The 14,815-nt window shown below is 40.6% G+C and overlaps 1 protein-coding gene across 1 annotated transcript in view; it reads right to left on the bottom strand.

The window, feature by feature from the left end:
* Positions 1–8,453: 8,453 nt before the first annotated feature.
* Positions 8,454–14,815, bottom strand: part of CYTIP (cytohesin 1 interacting protein) — a 29,266-nt gene continuing 22,904 nt past the window's right edge. Inside the window, exons 7-8 of the mRNA XM_054043273.1 lie at positions 13,794–13,860; positions 8,454–13,040 (exon numbers count right to left, since the gene is read on the bottom strand). Coding sequence (XP_053899248.1) covers positions 12,574–13,040; positions 13,794–13,860 — 534 coding nt within the window. The 3' untranslated portion in view covers positions 8,454–12,573. The remainder of the gene's footprint in view (positions 13,041–13,793; positions 13,861–14,815) is intronic.

The following is a 14,815-nucleotide window of genomic DNA, read 5'->3' as shown; positions in this document are numbered from 1 at the left end:
GACTGCCGTTGCACATTGAGTGAATGTTTTCAGAGAACTATCCACAATGACTCCAAGATCTCTTTCTTGAGTGGTAACAGCTAAATTAGACCCCCATCATTTGATATGTATAGTTGGGATTATGTTTTAACGTGCATTACTTTGCATTTATCAATATTTAATTTCATGTGCCATTTTGTTGCCCAGTCACCCAGTTTTGTGAGATCCTTTTGTAGCTCTTTGCAGTCTGCCTGGGATTTAACTATCTTGAGTAGTTTTGTATCATCTGCAAACTGTGCCACCTCACTGTTTACCCTCTTTTCCAGATCATTTATGAATGCTGAATAGAACTGGTCCCAGAACAGACCCTTGGGGGACACCACTATTTACCTCTGTCCAGTCTGAAAACTGACCATTTATTCCTACCCTTTGTTTGGATTTAGTGTGGATAAATACTTATGCAAATTTTGGGCCTGATGTCTGCACTTGTTCTGCATAGGATTGTGTCTATCTTTTGCCTGATTTATCTGCCATTTACTTTGCAGAAACAGAAAAACCATGATAGCAATAGCATTGGATGTGCATGGCTATTCTATAGGGCAAACAATTCCTTTCAGGTTGCTGGGCAGACCAATTTTCCTTTTAAACTATTAAAAATAATGGAAAAAGGCAAAAAACGATCAGAACCACTGTTAAAGAGCTCCATAGAATAGTACTTCTGGTTCCAGCCTGAGATAGAGGCACAACCACCATTCCATCCAGTGTAGGTAAATCATGTCTTGGGAAGAAGAACTGCCTATGAAACAGCAGGGGGTTAGTACTTACTGGCTGGCAACTTCAGTCATAGCATGGAGAAGTATTTTTTTTCTCTGCAAATTAAAAAAAAATCAGTTTAGGGTGATAAATTCAGGGATACATTAGGCTATAATGCCTAAATATGCTGGGTAGCTAAATCTTTGACAGCAAATGGAACCAGAGAAACGCAACATTCCTCCTGGAAATCATTGTTGTGGGTTTCCATGTGGTTGCTAATGTAAAAAGTACAGTAGTTGTTTATTTTGAGCTATTTGTCTTTGCGGTTTATACTCTTCTGCCCTTCAAAGTAAGTTTGCACAGGAACTGATTAACTGTCCATCAGCGGGGTTTTAGTTGTCATGGTGACAAGCAGTAGGAAAGTTATGTTAGCACCTAAATATTCATAGCATTATTAAATTCACATAAAGAGGTAGATTTAAGGTCTTCCACCAAAAGTATTGATTTATAAGGTTAAAGACTGTATATCAGATCTATGAATAGCATAGCATAGCATTAGTTTAGGGGCCAGAATTACACAGGTGTGTGGGTGCCCAAAGATGCACAGAGTCAGTGGGAGCTGGGCACCTAACCTGCTTAGGCACTTTTGTGAGCACCACAAGGTGCCTGTCTGCATCTTTAGACACCTACACACCTTTGTAAGTCTGGCCCTATACATTTATCAGGACTGGGTCACCTGGTTTCACCTAGGGTAAGCCCCCAGCTGCAGCCTGATGGTTTAAGGACACCTGAGACTTCGTAGGTTTGACATATCTCAGCCTTCTTTAGGCAGGGTCACTTAGGGCAAAGATTTACCGCTAATGCTGGCGGTGTTGTTCTGATTTTTCAACCCACAATCAGCAGAAGCGGGCATACTGTGGTGACACACGTGGTGGGTGCCTTCTAACAAGCAGAGCTGGAATGGGAGCATTCGGTTACTGATAATGCTTAGCAATCCATGTAGTCCATCCTGTGACAGATGGTGGTGGCTGAAAGTAACATACCTGAAATTTTAGTATATCCCAAATGCTTAGAATTCAGAGCTGGCAAATTAGTGGCCCATCGTCAGTGACTATTTCTTCTGGAATGCCAACATGGGAAAGGATGTCCTTAACTTTTCTATCACTTGTTGACTAGTGGGAAAAACACTTTTTACAAATCTGGAAAACTAGTCATTTCTTACCAGATAGATATATTCCTTTCCATAGCATAGGTCTCATGCTGTTTTTGGTCAAAAGCCCTGCTGATTATCTCTGTGCATCTGAGAGCTTGTTTGAGTGGGGTTCTGGTCATTTTGCTCAGGGCTAGAAGACATGGTAGTAAAAGTGTCTGAGCCGATTCTACATTGGTATTTCACCATGCCACTTCACTGATGGTGAACTATGGGTCTGAATTTTGTTAATGTGCCATGTGCACCTTGGGATTTCTTCAGCTCCATTTTGTGGGCTTAGGTGGACCACGCTGGCTGCTCCCTGCTATGCACACAGTGTGACCACAGAAAGACTAAAGTGCCTATCAGAAGTGAAAGGACATGTGCACGTTAGAATAGTCACTGCTCCATGTGATTCATTACTGTGTCATTTTTGGGTGGTTTCTTGGGCCATTTCAAATTATACTTACACTATATTCTTTCCAAAGTGTACATCAGAATGCTTTCTGCATTCTCCTTGATGGTGGATGAACCTTTTTTTATGAATGATTCATCGCACAACTACACTGGAAACAATTTCTCTTCTTTTCTGGCTACTACTGTGAAGATACAATTCAAGCAGGTTGCTGACCTGTGTGGTTGCAACATTTTATGTTGCAGCAACAATTGGTTTTATTCCTAGAAACTGCAGAATTAGAGTAAGTGTTGCAGGCATATTAAAGCACTGTAATCCAGTAATTTGTGAGAGGTGATTATGGTGAATTCCAAAATAATCTCTATGTGAATATTACTATATCTAATGCTTGTGAGTTTATACATATATAGATACACACACCATTGGCTGAAGACAGCCCCTTGCCAAGTGGTAGATGACTGGGTGTGGTACTTGTAAAACATCAATACGAGGAAGGAAGTGTCTGGTATTAAAGCCAAAAATAAAAAAACAGAAGTGAAAGCATTAAGGTAAAAAGATACAGCAATCCATGAGAGGCATCCATTTAAATGTTCACTGTAAAATGACAGCAGCACAATCAGTGGAAAACTGATATGGAGTAGCAACAAGAAATCTAGAAAGAAATATACTCAAGTCCTTCAGCACCTCATAGGATTGGATTTTAATTGTGGAAGGAGAAATAAATTTTTTTGTAGAACATCATGTACATGGAGCCAGAATCATTTTCTGTTTGCATCCTCAAATGTCCTCATGAGAAGCCTGAGTCCATTAGAGAGCTTTGGACAAACTTCAGTAATGGAGACAGTAGATTGAAAGAGCCCAACAGGATCTGAGGGGACTATGAGGGTCATGAGGAACATCCACGCTAGCTAGAGAGAAAGAGGCTATTGCTAAGTGAAAAAAAAAACCTGGGGACCAGTCTTATAATGGATCAAATGGGGTTGGGGAGCATCAGAAGCTGCTCTTACTATAGGCTTTGTCCTGTAAATCGATTGATATCCATTACATAAAATTTAAAGACTCCCATTGACTTCAATGAGTTTTGGATGTTAGCAGGAGCTAACATCCTGCTTCTCTTATCACTACAGAATGCACATCAGCAAAGGCCTGCCCACTGTGATAGCATACAAATGTATGATTTTGTACCAAGAAGGAAATGCTGTGGGGTCCTGTTCCTAAAAAATAGGCTTTGCCCTCTGTGTCCTTTAAATGTAGATGCTGATCCTATTCTAGTCTGAGAAAAAGGCAAAGCCTAATGTTTTGTTCTACAATCAAGCCCAAAAGCTTTAAGAACTGTCTATTCCTGCTACCTCTGGTAAGTCAGCCTTCTTCTGCCTAGTTGCCACCAAGTAACTGAAATCAGAGGCCATAGCCTATGATTCTGTCTCAGTTTTACACCAGGTTTACAAAGTAAAGTAAATGATGGCTTAGCTGAGGGCCTCTTATAGGGTCAGGCATAGTAGCAATGAGCAAATTAATTAAACAAGTTTTCTGTTTTATAGGGAATTTCGTTCTTTCAGAACAACAGCTCTCATTTCCTTCTTTAGTAAACTCAAGTTGCCCTCTTTATCCACAGAGGATAAGCAGAGTATAAAGTAATTCCTTAACTCTTAGGAAATCAAGCAAGCCATTAAAACCTATAATCAGTTAAAGCTTCTCCTTTTCTGAAGAGACACAGTGTGCCTTTCATACAAATGATAGCCTCCTGCTGACCCTCTGAACCGCATGGGCCTAATTCTTACCCCAAAAGCCAAGTAAAGAATCACTCAGGGCTATGTGTTCTACAAATCTAGAGCCAACCCCCATGCCACAAAACATTAACCAACCAGCTTACACCTCTGGCAGTGAATTATAGGGGCAGAGCATACAAGCTGTTTCTCTGGCATGCTCAATGGTTTTCCCCTGATTCAAGAAGTTAAAACCTTCACCCTCGCCTTTAATGCTTAACATGAAGAAAGTTTTCAATTTGGGGGTTCATTTGCTGGATGAATATCCCCTTTTTACAGCATCAACCACTTCAGCTGGGTATTCACATCCCTGACACACTGGCATGTGTGCCCCTTTTTTGCATTTGCTATGGAGCACTTAGTGGCAGTGCTGGGACAGAATGTAGAATCCATGGTGAGAAAGTCTTACTGGTGGGAGAAAACAATGGGACACTGTACTTTTTGGTTGATGCCCCTACTGCTTTGTGTTTCTAAACTGGAAAACTGCTTGTGAGGTGTTGTCATTATTACAAGCTGTTTTTGAGAACTTCAAAGTAAGTTTTCATGAATCATAGGGTAAAGTTGATTGCTGGACTTCTCTTACCTAGCTCTCTACTTCGAAACTGCTAACACTATTTTTAGTTATGCTCTATGGCATTTTGTCTTTCATACATCCTAACTCTTACATGAGATCTACAAAGCTAGTTTGGCCAAACGACGGACATAGGTGAAAGCTGTTTTTGAACAGATGGATAACTGCTGTTTTTTGTGTGTTCTGGCAAATTAAAATGTGCTATTTCTCCACTATGTTTTCTAACAAGCTGCTCTTTTCAAACACTAGGGCAAATGATACTGAAAAGCTAAACAAGAATTGTCTAAAATGCATTACAAATAAACTCAGAACTAAGTTACTTAAATTACAGCTTCCTAAACTAAAGTTAGTATGCTGTGGTACTGTACACCATGTGAATGTGCCGCCATACAGTCTTGGACAGTGATTATGCCAGATCTCAGATAACTGAGGAGGGTTATGCCTGCTTAGGACTTGGGCAGGAGATCTCCAAGGAACATCCAACATGTTGCAAGTAGTAAGGGTACAGTGGCGTTCTGTTCTCCGAGTCCATATGAATAGTGTTAGGGGGCACAGTGCTGCTGGAGGCTTTCCCCCTCCCCCGCCCCGCCCCCAAATAAAACTTAAAACCAAGGATTTCGCCACCATGATCTCATGATACTTTTTGCCAGTTAGCTCTAGTGAACCAAGCTAATACCAGTTTGGGTGATTATTATACTTTCTACCTTTTTCTCCTCAGTTTAAATAGAATAAATCAGGCAGGTTTCACTTCCTATCCTACACTGATGTCTAATTGGTTGCTAGGCACTGTTGACAATGTCTGTATCCCACCCAGAGGTGACTGTACTTCAGTAGTGGCTGATGTGATTCCTATATGATGTATGGTATATCGATCATTTTGTTAAATGCTTTAGGATCCTAGTGAATGAAAGTCACTACTGTGTATACTATAAATGCAAGTCATCAGTCATTGTCAGTACCAAGTAACAGAGTTGCACATATAGAAGTTGTAACATTTCTTGCAGAACATTAATTAATCTTGAAAAAGTCCCTGGACTGGACCTTACCCACACTGATGTGACAACACCCAGAGTTGAGAACAGAATGCCATTTAATATAGATTCTTTCATATTCAAGATATGCCAGATCACTTAAACTCACTCTGGAAATATAGTTACCTTGTAGGTCAACAAAGCACCCATTATTCGCTCAGCAATCATTTATTTACAGATTAGTCAGACACATTAGGAAGGAGAGGAATGTTTGCAAATTTACTTGTGTCGTTCCCTCCTCTTTTAAAACACATACCACGGGATCTTTAACTTCTATCTCGGGAGTGACCTCAGCTTAAAGTATGGTTGCACACTGAAAAGTGATGACACTGAGGGGCTCAATGCTTATTGTCTCTGCGAGCTAGGTCAGGAAGGGAATTCCATGCATAGGGGTCAGCATAGAGAGGCTTGTAGAGGGAACAGATGATTTGGGTGTTAAGGATAGCATCGCTAGTGGAGCAAAAGGAGTGGGAGGAGTCAAGGAGAAAGACCAGAGAGGTAGAGAGGAAGAACTATGCAAGCCCTTGAAGTGAAGGGTCAAGAGGAATGGGGAGGGATCCCAAGGAGAGATTCAAAGTGTGGGGTGATGTGGCCACGTCAATGAGGTAGGACAGCAATTTTAACAGCCACATTTTTAATAGATGAGATGTGGGGATTGTACAGTACATTGAGGTTTTCTGAGAGGCCAGACTGTACAAGGACAACTCTGCTAGCTGCTGCAAAGGGGAGCAGGCCATAGCTCTGCCTTGACCCCTCCCTGTCCTGCCCCTATGGGAAAACTGGTGCTACGGGAGGTACAAGCCTGGAGTGCAAGGACTGGCACTGTGCCCAGCCCTGTGCAGGAGAGAGGCAGGTACATGGTACACACTCCACAGAACGATGCCCAATCTAACTCCGAGTGCTGGGGAATGCCAAGGGGCTCAATAGGAGGTTGCCTTTCCCTGTGTCCTGGGGAATAGTCCATTATAGACGTGTGTTATGCTTATAATAATTTCAGTAATGTATTCTACTGGCACATCACTTACATAATATAGGCTACACACTCCTTCCAGATGCCATGTACATTTATGTTTGTGTGGGAATAAACAATAAATAGCAATACAGGGTTGCCCATGAATAGGGACAGCCTCATAAAGAGCTCACAGCCCATGTATAGAGGCTGCACTTATATGTGTATGGGGCTGAATCCTGAGCAACTGAGCAACAGCCAGTTGCTGTGTGGCAAGTACTGCAGAGTACAAGGGCAGTAGCGATCATAGGCTGCTCCTTTCTTTGTTCATGAGTTTGTGTACCCCGGCCATGTTCCCAGGTCATGGTCTTCATGCACCTACCCCCTGTTATTCAGTGCAAAGAGCCATTTCGGTGTGTGCAGGTGCAAGACATGGTCTAAAATGCATTCTAAATAGAGAAACGTAGTCTAGAAAACATCCTTATTTTCTTTGTTTTAGATGATATTTAGGTTACACATAGACTCTTTTTTCTTACAATTGTCAAGCCATCTTTGATCTTCAGCGAACACATAGGCAGCCTCACATGAATCTATCACCCACATCCTGTTTTTGATCAGCTGCACATCTTGTGGCCCTGAAGAGCTTGGTGTAAGTGTCAGATTGTGGTAAAAATAATAACCAAAGTTTTCTCACTATATGCTTGGACATTTGTAACAGAATTTTCTTTCTTCAGCATATTGGATTTCCTCCATAAGGCTTAGGTTGACTACATAAAAGGTAGACGATAGTTAAGCCTGCACAATAACATCTCCTCTGTTGCAGCTAAAAGACACGTACAATTAACCTTGCTTAGTTCACATTCAAATGCACATAAATACTATGGGCCATAGAGATATGCCAGTTTACAGCAGTAGAGGATTTGGACTTTAATGTTTATATCTATAGAATATTTTAAATAGACTTTTTTTTTTAATTATCATGCTGACATAATGCTTATGCAAAACACCAAGTCTCTCCTTCACACACACACACACACACACACACACACACACACACACACACACCGCTAGTCCACACCATTCTGGTCTTTGTAAATACAGTCAAAATGATATTTTCATTCAAAATATTATTTATAAAAGAATTCTGGAAAAAGAGAGACAAAAATATATTTATTTTAAACAATTTCCATGAGTTTACTATCTAGTCTATGTTCTTTCAATACAAAGAGCTACAGTTTAGACTTTGAGGTTGCATTTGACTCAACACAAATAAAATGCCTGTTTATTGTCATAGGGCAGGGTTCCCTTATCCTGGATCCTTACTGCAAATAGTCCTCATGCACACCAGTAGCAAGTTCAACACCAAGTGCTTTATAAACATTTGTTCTCCACAGCATAAGACTTTTCCTCAGGTCTTTACCTAATACCAAGGCAAAGTGCAGGAGGGAGAGAGAGATCTCACCTCTCTGAGATAATGGACTCCTTTGCCCTGCCTTCCCCTCTCCCTCCTGTCTCTCTTTTAACCATCCTCGCCTGACCAGCTGAATTCCCTGGCTGGTTGGTTAATAACTTGGCACTTAACCAATATCTCATCACGTTGGCTTATGAGGGGGTTCTTACCAAGTGCACACAGTCAGCCTTTAGCTACTCACATTATTGATGATGCAAGGGTACAAACTTTCACCTTCAGGTCCAACAGGAAAGTCTGAGAACATCTGTTGTTTGTGGAGATGGTCTGAGACCAAAACCCTGGCTCCAAACACTCTCAAACCTTGGGGAGAAGGAGGTCTGATGAAGGTTTGGTTGCTCCATGTGGAACAACCTCTCAAACTCTGAAGGACTTGAAATCCACATTTGGATCTGAAATTTGTGGTTCTGGCCTATCTCTAGTTCCTCGCTGCTGTTAAAGCGCAGCACAGAATTCAAATCCATATGTTCTGTTAAACTGATCAAGCCCAAATTAAAAGACTGACTCCAACCAATTTCATTGCTCTGATATATAACCACCAAGGACGTAGGTAAATCCCTTAAAGGGGAGAAAGGATTTAGCTACACAGGGTCATATGTTCGAAGGGCCCCTGATCCATGTACCCACAAATTATCTTATGCAAAGCCCACCTTTGCACATATCAGTTGCATATTCATTACCTTCCAATTTGTGTGTACTTCAGCACAAATCAGAGGCCCCTTTCCTGCAACAATATTCTATAGTTTTAATATAAAATGGCACTTTTTACTTGTGAGTAAAATTTTAACCCAGCTATGGAATTCCTGTTCCTAAATAGGGTGAAATCCTGGTCCTCTTGAAATCAATGTACTTCAGTAGGGCCAGGATTCCACTCTACATGTACGGTAGACATGCTAAGAAAGAAAATATTTACTTTAAGTGAAAATCCTGCATTAGGAACTTCCTATACTTAAAAGGCCTGATTTTCAGAGATGGCTTCTAACTTGGCAGGTGCAATTTTGCATGCACAAATAACTCTGCCTGCATATTTGCACCTATATGTTGGATTGTTAGATGTCTAGGTGCTACCATGTGCAAGATGTGGGTCCAATTATTTGCATTTGCAAAATTGCACCTGAAAATTTGGGATCTAGGTTGAAGTGTCAGGCCCTATATGTTCTCAGAGTGGTATTATGGGCATGATTTTCAATCCAGCCTTCACTAGAGCATCACTGGGCCCACAGTGACTTTCACTTGGACATCTAAGCATCTAATTTTTCCCAGAAGGCATCCTAGTGACATTGCATCTAAAAATAACTGTGGGCGAAAAACAAAAACAAAACAAGAAAGCAATGTCTGAAAATACATGCAATGTATCTTAACTTTTTGCCTGTGATTTACTGTGTTGACTCAGAAATGGACTCCAGATGCAAACATTAGATTGGATCCAGGTGTGGGGTTATTTGAATCAAGAGGTTTGGTTTTGCTCAGGTTAAGGGCCAGCCAGGAAATTCAGAGCTCAGCTGGATCAAGGGTTGGACTTTGAACCACCAGAGACATGGGAATTTAGGGGGTTAAAGCACATGTTCAATTTTTAGCATAATAATAAACATATATGTTAAACTGAATAAACAAAAGAATGTGCTTCCCATAATAAACAGAGCAATAAAGCTTCCCCCATGTTCATATAATGTTTCCCTTCCCTCAACTTCACATGGAGAATTGCTGTACTACAATTTTTTTAATCCTCTTAGAAAAAAATATAAAAACTATTTGAAATGTTGGTTCACAGCTCTTGTTGGTTTAACAAGCGTTGGGTGGCTAAATCACCTTGGAAGATGTGCCTTTGAAACAAATTTATCAACTAAAGGAATATTGGGTACAATGGAGGATATTTCTTTGACTTTTTGTTTGTTTGTGGTGGTGAAAGTTGCTGGTTTGACTTTGATGTTTTAAACACAGTTGAAATCTTGTTAGAGAAATGTCTGAAGTATAAACTACCTCTTAATGCTCTTTTTTTGTCAGTTAAAACCAAGTGAGTCATGTAAAACAAAAGATATTCTTAAAGATAATTATATTAACACTTCTTCCATCTATGCTATGTTTTGAAAAGTTTTGTTGCAGTTTAGAGGACTTAATTTGTGCTTTATCTATTATAAAAGTGTTATGCACATATAATACCTGATATATACATAAAGTGTCTCCTTTCCTTCCCATTCTATATCCAAACTGATTAAATAATTTCCTATAATCTTGGGTAAACTATCCCTTCCATCTTCATTCCATAAACTACAGAAATCTTTAATCCTAAAAAAACCTAGACAATTGCTGACCCTTTTGTTTCCGCAGCAATACACCAAAATACTGTAGATAGAATTCCATGAAGTCCTTAAGAGTGCAAGTTTGTTTATGGGGTTTGAATCCTAAAAGGCACACTCCCCTGACACTGATTTGTAAGGAGTTTTCGAAAGTGAGACTGAAATCTTGCAGTCCATTCAGAAACAAAACAAAATCCTATTGGTAACTGCAGGACATCCCATGAGAATGACATAGGAAGGGATGGACTTATTTCTATGGGACCTCGAAGAAGGAGAATTCATTTGATGTACTGTATTTAGGTCATCGCTCGCTGATCAATATTTTCTCAAGACTGCTGAAATTCTCCTATGCTTCTTTGACTGAACAATCTCAATTAGTGACAGTGAAGAAGCATAACCTTTAAATTACTTGTTACTGAGCCTGATATATGCACAGTACAGGGAAATATGTTTTCAATAAGCCTGATTAGAATTTCAGAAACACGTGACAGGAGTTAGAGACATGTCACTATAAGCAGGGATAACGGGCCCACCTGAGCTGTCACAACAGGGTCTTGAAGCGGAGAAAACACAAAAGCAGTCAGACTATATCACTAGTTTTCCAGAACCTTGTGCTGCCATTCAATTTTTCCTTTTCTTTCTATTTTCTATCAGTTCACCCTGGAAGACTCCTTTGCTGGCATTTCATTCCAAACCACTGAAATGTGTTCCAAAACCTTTGGTACCAAACTACTGCAATGGATGTTATTTTGTTCTGTACACACCTGTCCAATATTTCTTTGGTGTTCATCATTTCAATGATCTTTGTCATCACTGCTGCTAAGTACAAGGTCAATTCATGTTACTGAAGCTAATGTCAATCCGATACCAGCAGCACCAGAAAGCCACTTCCTCTCTCTTTCTATACTACCGTGCAGCTGCAGATCAAATAACATACCTCAGTTGAATACCTCCCCCAAACATACTCAATCATAGTCCAAGGAGTGTGGCTCTGCAGTTGTCTCATATTTCAGATACTCCCTCCATTTTTTAAGCCAATAACCCTTTATGCTTTTCTCCACCGGTTCTTTTTAGAAAACTGAAATGTTTTGACTCCCAAGTTCATTTACATTCAATGGCCCCAGTTTGTTCCCCCTACCCAGATGAATGAAACACACACCCTGTGTTTTAAAAGCTCAGTAACTCAGCTATTGTGGCCAGTCTAGTGTGAAAACAACAGACAATGGTACTGAATGAGCTGCCATAGTAGAAAAGCTTTAGGTTGTTATCTGAGGTATCACGTAAGTTTGTGAGTGACCGTAGATTTCAAATTCCCTGTGACGGTAAGAACTTACCATGACATATCAATGATTTCAACCATGAGGATAAAGTGTGGGCCATAGGTTATGATGTGTATTAAAATATTAGCATGAAGAGACAAGAAAAATCCCAATGATATCCTAGGAGTTACTGCTACGGGCCCTGCAGCGTGTGCATGCTGTCCTATGGGCATGACTGACTGGAGAAATGTGCTCGCTAACTTACTGACTGGAAAGACAATTGCATTTAAATAAAAGTCCCTAGTCTCTGCTACAGAAACTCAAATATACCCTAGTCTGAGCCACAGCTCAGGCAACAAGGTTAACAAACATACAAGTAAATCCTTCAGACTTCTAGTTACTGCACTTCTTTTCACAGTTTTGTTCTTCTGTGGTGTGCACATTTGTATATGTGGGGCCTGATCCTGCTCACGATGGGACTTCTGCCAATGATTTCAGCAGCAGCAGGCCCTTTAATAAAGTTCTTTGAAGAATATAATATTTGGCTCACTAACGTAGGAAATAAATAGCTGTAACTCTCACACAGAGTGGACTACATTGGTAACACGAGGGTCGATGAGAAGGTGCTGCAAAGCTTTTCCACATACCAAAGTTAGTCCCTGAAAATCTGTTCTGTACTAACAAAGCTGGGTTCACAGTGTGCTAGCTGCGTTCAAGAATAATGAAAAAAAAAACAGCACTTTAAATAATGTCAGTCCTGTCGTAAGGTTATGTCGGGGGAAAAGGTGTGGCTGGGTGAGTCAGTATGAATCCCAGGCACTATGTGGTTTTACTGCTGCAGTTTCTGTCTATGGATACTAACACAGTCCTTGCTACTGAAGAAGATACTTAAGATGTCAGACACGACTTTCTTCCTCTTCAACTGCTCGGTGAAGACCCGGAATGAATTTTAAAAGCTGCTTTCGGACACTTCCTCTCCTATTTTTCCGTGGGAGTGTTCCAAAAATGTTTGAAAAACTGCCTCCATCCCATGAGGGCGACACTGATCCACTGCTAGCCAGACTGATGCTTCTGTTCCTCCTCAGTGAATATTTCCCTACTGCAGTGTCATTGTCCCTTGAAAAGAAGCAATCATCATCTGTGCTCGACTGTCGGCTCAGAGTCTCATGAGCAGAATCCTCAAAAACATAGGTCTGGTAGAAGCTATCCTCACTGTCCACTGTCATTGAACTCAGCTGGCTTTTACAGCTGCTTTCACTGGAGAATCGGGGCTTAATTGGGAAGGCAGGCCTTGATGAAGCACCACTACCAAATAAATTGGACTCCAATTCCAGGGTGTCAAAGTTGTTGTCATTCACCTCCCCTAAGAAAAAAAAGGTATAAAAGGTATAAAAGGTATAAAAGCAGTGACATTATACAATGTAAATTACGTAAAAACCAGAGCACAGGAAGTTTGTGTATCAAAGATAATCTACAACTTCGCAATCTGAACTTCCCGAAGTGTCATTAGAGAGATATGTTACTGGCAACTGACGCCTACATGTTTGGCTAATTGAAGAGAGCTGCACAAGGCACGTCAACAGTTTTATTTTGTCTCCCCTAGATTTCTCTGTTCTTCCTTACTGTCATGGTATCAGCTTTTTTCCAGCCAGGAAGATGGGGAAGAGCCCCATGGATTTATCATGCCAGCTTAGAACATTGATCTATCAAATCCAGTGTCCTGCCTCAGGCAGTGGCCAATTACTGATACTTTAGAGGAAGGTGTATTAGCTGTGTACCTATCGCTTCCCCCTAGATAAACAGAATGAAGGTCATTCCCTGGGTCAGTCAGTAAAGGAAGGGAGGAAAAAGTGTGTAACCAATGCCAACTTCTGTTTTCTAGAATTCATACAAATGACCTTTTGTTCTGCACCAGCCAAGGAGACAGACATCCCCATTCATTAATCCCTGAAACAGTTTTTCCACAAAATGCCCTCATTAACAGGGAAAAAGAAGCCAAATGAAAATCAGACCCAAGCAAACACCTGCTTTCGACTGAGCACATAGAATTTCTGCCGAAGAAGCTGTGACGGTCTTGAAACGTACTGTGGTTTCCTAACAGGAAATCAAAACTTACCATGCAGCAAGCGTTGTTCCTGTAATTGCAGCGATCGGAACTCCACCCATTTTTCCTGCAAAGTTTGCTGTGAAGGGTAAATTGTGAATGATGATTAGCACTAACTTTCACAATGTCAAGCTTGTTTAGAGAAATGGTGTATTCAGAAAAACTGCAGCTTAGTTCTAGGAAACAGGTACTTTCAATAAATTGCATGTTCTCTTACCAGTCGTATTAACAGAGCCTGCTTGAAAATTAGTAAGTTTCTCCCAGAAACAAATTATTCGGTTAATTTTTGTTTGACTTTTGCTGATGCACCTAACACATGCTATTATGGAGTATTATCTGGATTCTCTTATTACCCATAGATATGAGAACACTAGTTATTGGAAGTCGGGCTCACCTCCTACAAGAAGAGAACGCAAAAGTTCAGAGGCATGATACTATAACTACCTGTACCAACAGCATTTGAATACTATCTGCACATCCCATAATAGAAGCCGCATCTTTAAAGCAAAAGCCATAACTGTAGTGCAATAACTATATAATAATCACTGGCAAGGACAGTGAAACTCATTTGCCAAAAGAAAGGCTGGGGGAGAGATTATCTAGTTATTTGGGATAAGAAGATCTTCAGAATTTCCAGCATTGGTTGCTGTATTAAAATTGCCAGTCAACCCACTGTGATGCCAGCATCATGGGCACTGTGGTCTGGATATTGAAAAATGCTCAGCTACCATTTAGTCACCAAATTGAATGACCAGATTTTTCAAAAAAGCTCAGCACATCAGGAGCCTAACACTGATCTCTTCTGGGACTCTGTCCCCAGTCGTGGGTGCTGAGCTCTTGAAAACAAGGCACATGTGCTTCTATAGCTTGTTCTGCCCTGAACAATGTCCTGATGTCATGGTTAGCAACAGCACTTTCAGTCTGATGCCTATAAAGGATCATCTATCCTGATGTTGCTCAACATTTTTGCTTCCTCCCTGCTGCATGCTTATCTAGACATCTCAAATGCAGTTACAGATTTTAATTAAAACAAT

This window comes from Malaclemys terrapin, chromosome 11, assembly GCF_027887155.1.
Source record: "Malaclemys terrapin pileata isolate rMalTer1 chromosome 11, rMalTer1.hap1, whole genome shotgun sequence".
In the NCBI taxonomy this organism is placed as follows: domain Eukaryota; kingdom Metazoa; phylum Chordata; order Testudines; family Emydidae; genus Malaclemys; species Malaclemys terrapin.
Note: the sequence above shows the minus strand (reverse complement) of the source record. Positions and strands in the feature narration are given on the sequence as shown.